The sequence below is a fragment of the Ipomoea triloba genome, chromosome 1 (assembly GCF_003576645.1).
Source record: "Ipomoea triloba cultivar NCNSP0323 chromosome 1, ASM357664v1".
In the NCBI taxonomy this organism is placed as follows: Eukaryota; Viridiplantae; Streptophyta; class Magnoliopsida; order Solanales; family Convolvulaceae; genus Ipomoea; species Ipomoea triloba.
Genome location: NC_044916.1, coordinates 30,000,314 through 30,008,882, shown reverse-complemented (window position 1 = coordinate 30,008,882; position 8,569 = coordinate 30,000,314). Strand labels below are relative to the sequence as shown.

Sequence of the window (8,569 nt, the reverse complement as noted above, 5' to 3'; positions counted from 1 at the left end):
GTTTTGACAACCTTTATATCAAAATAGCATACGTTTTTCAACGTAAGTTTTCATAAACATTTTTGGATACACTTCATATGTCCATCTCACACTTAAAATCAACCAGCATCCTCAACTATCGTCCCCACCATTAACTAATAATAGATAGCTGTCCTTGTCATTATTTCCATTGACAACTTCCACCATGATCAGCACCATTAGATCATAACTTGAGGATATCGTACATCCAAACATATATAAATTCTAATAGGTAAGGTCATTGCCTAACCATAACCCAAAAATCATGAGATTATCATTTAGTCTCCATCATTAATCCACGTCCTTAGCATCACCTAATCACCATTAACTCACTAACTACCTCACAATTATCATTAACACATCCATAATCATACTAAACATAATTCAGAAAATTTCAGCTTGGCGCTGTCCGAAAGATTGAGCCGGTAAAAATAGTTCCCGAACTCTTTTTCACTTGAAATTTTTATGGTAGAATCCCAACTTATAGTACTTGATGTCCATAAAAAGTTTTGGTCATTTTGGTCCGCGAATAAACACAGAAAATTCCATCTTTGCCCTTGGCAGTGTGCTGTCCGGAATTTTTCTCTCTCTGGACCAGTTTTGGAGAAAAATTCGAAAACCATACTTATACTACTCCGATCATTATGAAATTTTATATGCGGGTTCTACACTTATAGAACTACATGTCTAAAAAAATAGGATCAAAATACCTTACCAATTTTTCCCAATAAATCTCGGAAGTTACTGCCAGAATCTATCCTGATTTCCTTTCACTATTTTCACAAGTATAAGCCTATATGGACATAAATACAACATATACAAGCATATCCAAGCTATGAACATGTATACAAAAATATTCCCGTCGCAAATCACCAAGTTTGGGAATTTTTCGGTATTCCGCTAAATATAGGTACAGAGTTCGTAACAACTTATCCCTTACAGTCCATTTGAAATTTTTCTTGAACTAACTAGAAATTCAGGCTTAATCGTATAATGCTTAAAAACCCAAATTCTAGAAAATTCGAACTGAATCTATATCCTTAAAATTTTCTCGGTTCGTGACTGGTACGTACGATCGCAGCTTATTACTAACTGTCCTTACTTATAATAATTCTTTTGAGACATCGGGAGATCATAACTTATGAATGTCAACGCCTTAGGATAAAATAATAATGTTAGGAAAATACGGGGTATTACACACACACATATATATATACAAGGGCTATATAGGGGTGGGGTGGGATGAGTGGAGGCAGCTGCCCCCATGCTGGATCCGCCCCTGTGTAATAATAGCATAAAATGAAATAAATGATTGGTGATTTAATTAGGTTATACACTTTTTATAGGGAAAAAGATCAAATAAGTCCCTAAACATTACCTGAAAAGTCAATTAGACCCCTAAACATTTAAAAAGTTCAATTAAGTCCTTTAACATGTTAAATTGAGGCCAAGCACCTTGTGCTCATATGGCATGTAGTGACTCTTGCATATGGGAGGTTATGAGATCGAGCCTTAGTGGATGCGAATTGATTTTTTGTGCTTCAACAGATTGAGAAAGTGTGTATGATCAGATACTAGGTCATTTACTGTTCATGACAAAATTCGGCGACAGTCGCCTTACACCGGCACCATTTTTTGTCTGGTCGCCGATGATCGGTTTTTTAATCAGAAAATATGCCTGAAACCTAATGACCGCCTTACGCCAGCACCATCTTTTGTCTGGTCGCCGACGATCGGTTTTTTAATCAGAAAATATGCCTGAAACCTAATGACTTCCTATTGCAGGTCACTAACCTGTTTTTGGGCTCCATTGTGCGAAAATAAAATGTTAAAGGTTTAATTGGATCTTTAAAAAGTTTAGGTACCTAATTGACTTTTCAAGTAATGTTTGAGGGTCTATTTGACTCTTTTCCCAATATTCCTCGTTATATTAGTTTTATGTGTGAGTGTGCACTTCTTGAATTATATATGTTTATTAAAAAAATTATATTGTAATGTCTTTTATGTATAATACCTATATTTTTGTGATAATCAAATTTTTTTTACAATACATATATTTATTTAAGATTTATAAAATATATTATATATTATAAAAGTTTTTTAAAATTAATTTAATAATAAGTATCAATAAAAGTTATGGACAGTTCGTAGGAATGTATTTTTTAATTTAAAGTGATAAAAGATTTTTTGTAGGCTTTTTAATATATATTTTTTAAGTTAATACAAATATATAAATGTTTGTGATACATGTTTTTATAGACTATTATAAAGTTTATAAAAGTTTTATGAAAGTCATTTAAAATTAAACACTTTAAAATTTTTTAAAAGTCTAAAAATATAATCTTGATTTAATACAACCTCTAGAAGACTAAGTTGGTAAACTCACTATTTTTTATTGATGATGCATGAGTCTGGCTCTGGTATATCTTTTGATGGGTCACACACAACACGTGGACATAACCTTTTACACGGATTTGAATTTCATATCAACCTAAATATATAATGTGTTACATATCAACTAGAAGTTTAAGTTGATATATGTACTATACATTTATGTTTTATATATTCTATTATATGCTTACCAAGGATATGCACTTATCTTTTACTAGTATATTATAATTGGTAAAAAATGAACTTGGTTAAAATTGACTATTACTTTTTATGAGGTGATACGTAACACGTTGTGGTGCTCTAGTGTATACCTTTCCACCCTCCCCTTAATTATGTCAAATAATATAATTAAATATAGTTGTCACAATAGAAAAAAGATTAAATAAAACTTTTCAAAATGTATTAATTATAAATCAACATTGTACCAAAATTATCACACCATATAAAAAGGAGTTAATTCCAGCATTGGTTCTCCGACTATCGTGATTTTCCAAAATTGATCATCGACTTTTAATTTGGACAATTTAGAACTTGACTATCAAATTGTTTCCAATGTTGGTCCTTCCATCACAAGCTGGTTAAGTGGACGTCAAATTGAGGGGGAAAACAGTCTTTTAACATGCTTTGGGTATAATACCTTGTTGTTCTCCTCCAAATCCGCCATTAATAATAGCATGTTTGACTTGGTTAAACAGTCAATATAATTGTTTGATTAATTAGCTTTTTGTAACAACTTATTGCTCAAAAACACTAAAATTCAAAAAACTGCTAAAAGTAGTTATTTCGATCATTTTTGGGAACGTCATTTTGCATGTAATCAGCTACTAGTATCAACTAACAGATAATTTACTAAGCATATTTCTATAATCAGAATCCACTAACCCAATTAGCTAACAACTATTTACCAAACACCCCCAATATATTCATATATATATTCATTCCCTTTAAGGTCATGGAGCATGATATACTATTAACTCTATTACAAGGTAGTATTTGTCATATACTTTCTCTGTCTATTATAGCCCCCTTTAAAGTCACTGAGCATGTTATACTATTAACTATATTACAAGGTAGCATTTGTCATATACTTTCTCTATTTGTACTTCAAAGAGATCAATACCCCACCACCGATATTTGATCATGTGACTTTCCTTCAAGGTCGAGTCACAAAAGTGCCAATTGAATAGAAGATGTTTAATAGGACCTAGGTATTTGAAAGGTTTAGTTGGATGCTTAAATGTTGTGGATATATATTCAATGGTCATTTTTCTAACATACAATTTCTTAATTTGTATTTGTATGCATGTGTCCGAATTATGATTATCATTATATTTGTGAATCTTTAGATTTTAGATTAAAGTACTGCAATAATAGGATGTTACTCACTTACTCCCACTGTTCCATTTTAGTTTTTATATATACTATTCAATCTTCATTTTTGTGCTTATTTTCATTAACAATTTTTTAAATGATAGAATATGATTTTTTGTATGTTTAATCAAACTTTTAATTAAGTTTTTAAATATATAAATTTTAAAGAAAGTCTAAGGTGATAGATTGATTTTAGTATTAGATACAACCACTTATAATATGACTAATTGCATTGTGTACTATGATTAACGATTACAAGTACTCATACAATTAAATTCGCTAACTAAAGTCTATATATTACCTATTCAATGGGCCACCACTATTTTGGTGAACATGTAACTTTTTTTTTTTTAATATTTACATAAATCTCACATGTATATTTTTTAAAAAACTACCCAGCAGATAGGCGGTTGTGCTTGTTTCCAATCTTGGGCAACTATGGTTGTAGACAAAGCTAATGAAAACAACCATGAATATCACTTTAAAACAAGATTTGAAATTGGTTGTCTTAATTATATTATTGGATTTATTTATTGGTTAGACTTAGATAAGTTATTTTTCTAAATTTTATTTAAATAAAAAAAATTAGTAGAGAAATGAAGGAGAAGGTAAGATGGGATGGGATGGGATGCATGAGGGAGGGGAGGGGGGGCATGAGGAGCAAATCTTAAAAGGAATCAAGAGAAATTGCGGTCTCTTTGCACCTGCTCAAGATATGGAAGTGCACATGATTTCACACCAGGTAAAAAGGCACCTCTGCTGACATCACCTGTATCTCTTGGAGGATTTTGGTAGGCCCCACGTGTACCCCCACCCCCTACCCCCATCCCACCCCTTTTGTTTTCAATCCCCAAAAACTTTCCTTTTCATATATATAAAGAAAAAATAAAATTAAAATTTCCCCTGTTAAATAAATATAATACTCTAACATATATAATAAGCCTACCCTCCAAAGAATCATTTTTCAATACAGAAAAAACAATGCTTGTAAGCACTCCCATGTTCTTTCTGGATATGCAATCTTTTTAATTACTGAAATATATATGGTGTGGTTGGCTTTTGCCATTGCTTGCCTTGTGGAGTAATTCAGAATCCAGATTGGAAAATTCTGGGAGATCTTTGGTTGAGATCTGGTCAGACCTTGCCCTTTCTGTGTGTTGTTGTGGATTTTATTTTGGTGGGTCTTCTTACTTCTTTCCACACAAACTTCCTTCATATACACACACACAACCCCACATATTTTCTGTGTTGTGTTCTTTCAAGATTGAGGAATTGGAGCAATGGGCATGGCAGCTGCAGAGTCACAGTTTCATGTTTTGGCTGTTGATGATAGCCTCATAGATAGGAAGCTCATAGAGAGGCTCTTCAGAACCTCCTCTTGTCAAGGTGGGTGCTTTCTTGGTTAAACTAATACATTGATTTTGATTAGATCAAGGATTTGATTCCTGATGGTGATGGGGTTTTTTTTGTTTGTTTTGGTTCTGATTTCAGAGATTTCTTTGTAATTTTGCATTTTTTTCTTCCTTGCAGTTACTACAGTGGATTCTGGTAGCAAGGCTTTAGAATTTCTGGGTTTACATGAACATGATGATGAGAACAACACAAACCATCATCCATCTGTTCTATCCAACCATCCCCAACCCCAGGTAATTCTACATATCCCTTTGATTTTCAGGGATATGATTTCTGGGGTTTTCTTTTTTTTTTTCCCCCTTTAATTAATTGATTGTTCTCTGGATTTTCTGAAATGTTTCTTTGGGATTTGGCAGGAAGTAGAAGTGAACCTTGTAATTACAGACTACTGCATGCCTGGGATGACAGGCTATGATCTACTCAAGAAAATTAAGGTATGTTTTGTCTTGTTCCTCTTCTTGCCAATATTCCTTTTTCTTACTTTCCCTGCCACCTCTGCATCACTTCCCTCTCCAGGAAATATAATTTACTCCATAACAAAAACTTCCAAACCAAACTAAGTTCTAAAGTTACCCAGTCCTTTCATTGGCATTCAATTTTGAGATCAATTACAATCTGTAGCCAAAATCTTGCCCACCTGCCCCAAGTACTTGGCTTTGTTGTCTTTATTTATTATGACCCCTTTCTTTAGTAAGCTTCCCTAAATTTTAGGCATTGCAGCCTAGACTTTTACCCAGAAATAGTTTTGGTGTTAATTCATTTACTTTGTTGTCCTCTGACAGGAATCTTCATATCTGAGAAACATTCCTGTAGTCATTATGTCATCTGAGAATGTTCCTTCAAGAATCAGTAGGTAAGAACAATGAGCAATGAAAAATGAACAATTTCTGGTCTGGGTTTATGTGATTCTTGAAGAATTTTTGGCAGGATATATAGGATTAATGGCAAGTTTGTAAAATTTGCAGATGTTTAGAAGAAGGGGCAGAGGAATTCTTCCTCAAGCCTGTGAGGTTATCAGATGTAAATAAGCTTAGACCTCATATGATGAAAACCAAATGCAAGAAGCCCGAAAACGAACCCCGGGACAGCCAAGAACCATCACCAGAACACCCTCTAATCCAACAAGAATGTGCTGTAGAAGATGTGAAATTGCAGGCACAGACAGAAGAGCAACAACAGGTGATGAATAGCGATGAAGACTCGAGGAAGGCCATCGAAGAAAGCCTTTCACCGGGAAGAACTAGAACGAGACAAGAACCGCCACAAGGGCGGGGGGACGAGCCACAGCCACTGGTGAATAATAGTAATGAAAACAAGAGGAAGGCCATGGAAGAAAGGCTTTCACCAGATAGAACAAGACCAAGATACAACAATAATGGTCTCACTCACTGCTGTCTCTAACCTATTATGATCATCTTCTCTGGGCACTTCACTTAGAAGTTTTAATTACCAACCCTTTTCCTTTCTCTCCCTTGTTTTAGTTAATAGATGGGAACAAAAAAATACAAATGTAGAGAGGAATTCGTGATTATATGTTGAGAGTTCTGCAGGACATCTAATGTGGAAACTTTTATCCAATTTTGATTTGCTGATATAATAGGTAGAAAACTTGTTATTATGGATGCCAATCATCAAATCTGACTTTTTCAAAGCTTTGGTAGATTTTGGACACATTTTTTTTTTCTTTCATCTCTCAATTTTCTGTAATGTGGCTTTGTCCAACTGCCCATACATACACCTTAAAACAGGAATTATTAGACATGGTGTCGTAGTTTAAAAACATAATTTGTAAGAAAAAAATGATTGGAAAAAAAAAAAGAAATATTGGAAAAAGTTGACTACATTTTTACCCTTTCTTTAATACAACAAAAAGAAACACTCAAAAACAAAAAATTACAAAAATCTTAGATCTAGCGATGTTTACAGCAAAAGGCATAAATTTTACACTTATGTGTTTGACTGGATGGAAAAAAATTTCCAATGAAAATATTATCCTAAAAGTGGGGGTAAATGTTGTTTTTTGGTGTTTGGTTCATAAAATTCATTTTACATTGGAAAATATGAATTCCTCACATTTGACGAAAACAAAATCCTAGGTAGTACAGGAGATTTTGTTTTCCATGAGAGTTAGGAAGAAAAAATGAGATGACATAACTATTGTATAAGAACATATGTGTCTTTATACGTCAAAAGTCTTGTGATTGAGTGACATAGGTAACTTCTCAAATGAGAGATATCATATTTAAACCCTAGTGTAGATCATAATTTATTTACCACCAACAAAACAATGAAATACATTTCATAGTAATTATTTTCAGAAACTTTTAATTCCATTCCCTCATAAATATTTTTCCGCGAACCATTAGTATTACCCTATTACTCTTTTCCTAAATTTGAAAACAGAACCGATCCTGGGCTTTTGGGCCTATTCAAAATGATCGGGCTTTAGTCCATTTAATAAAAAACAAGCACGTTTCTTCTGGTTATATATGTCGGTAATTTGGACAATTGTTATGCCGTGGACCCAAGTCTACCTTGCAAGGTGGACCTGGGTCTAAATTCACATACAGTATACTCTATATTCACATACACTGTACTCTACATTCACACTTTGTAAACTCCACATTCACACATTATAGGATTATATGATACTCTACATTCACACTTTGTAAAGTCCACATTCACACATTACAAGATTATATGTTTAGTAACTATATAATCACTGTTATGCATTCACACATTCAAAACTCTATATTCACAGGTCCTATACTCTATATTCACAACTTGAGAACTTCACATTCACACATTACAGGGTTACAAGTTGCTAGAACTTTTAACTCTATTACAGATTCACACATGCATAACTCTACATTCACGATTTCTATACTCTATATTCACATACACTGTACTCTACATTCACACTTTGTAAAGTCCACATTCACACATTACAGGGTTACAAGTTGCTAGAACTTTTAACTCTATTACAGATTCACACATGCATAACTCTACATTCACGATTCCTATACTCTATATTCACATACACTGTACTCTACATTCACACTTTGTAAAGTCCACATTCACACATTACAGGGTTACAAGTTGCTAGAACTTTTAACTCTATTACAGATTCACACATGCATAACTCTACATTCACGATTCCTATACTTTACATTCACACTTTGAAACCTCTACATTCACACATTTTTAGACAACTCTATATTTAGCAATATGTTTACTAATTTAAAAAAAAAAAAAAAAGACAAAAAACGACGTAGTTTTGGACCCAGGTCCTGGGTCCACAACATAATTTGCCTAATTTGGACGTGCAGGCTTCTTACGTTGGACTTTAGAGTTTGGGTTATATTAATAGAAATCT

At 33.3% G+C, this 8,569-nt stretch overlaps 1 protein-coding gene across 1 annotated transcript; it reads left to right on the top strand.

Moving 5' to 3' along the window:
• Positions 1-4,736: 4,736 nt before the first annotated feature.
• Positions 4,737-6,853, top strand: LOC116009736 (two-component response regulator ORR9-like). Its single transcript, XM_031248897.1, has 6 exons — positions 4,737-4,957; positions 5,044-5,166; positions 5,311-5,426; positions 5,550-5,627; positions 5,976-6,046; positions 6,159-6,853. The coding sequence occupies exons 2-6, from the start codon at positions 5,061-5,063 to the stop codon at positions 6,592-6,594; spliced, it is 807 nt and encodes a 268-aa protein (XP_031104757.1). The 5' UTR covers positions 4,737-4,957; positions 5,044-5,060; the 3' UTR covers positions 6,595-6,853.
• The last annotated feature ends 1,716 nt before the right edge of the window (positions 6,854-8,569 follow it).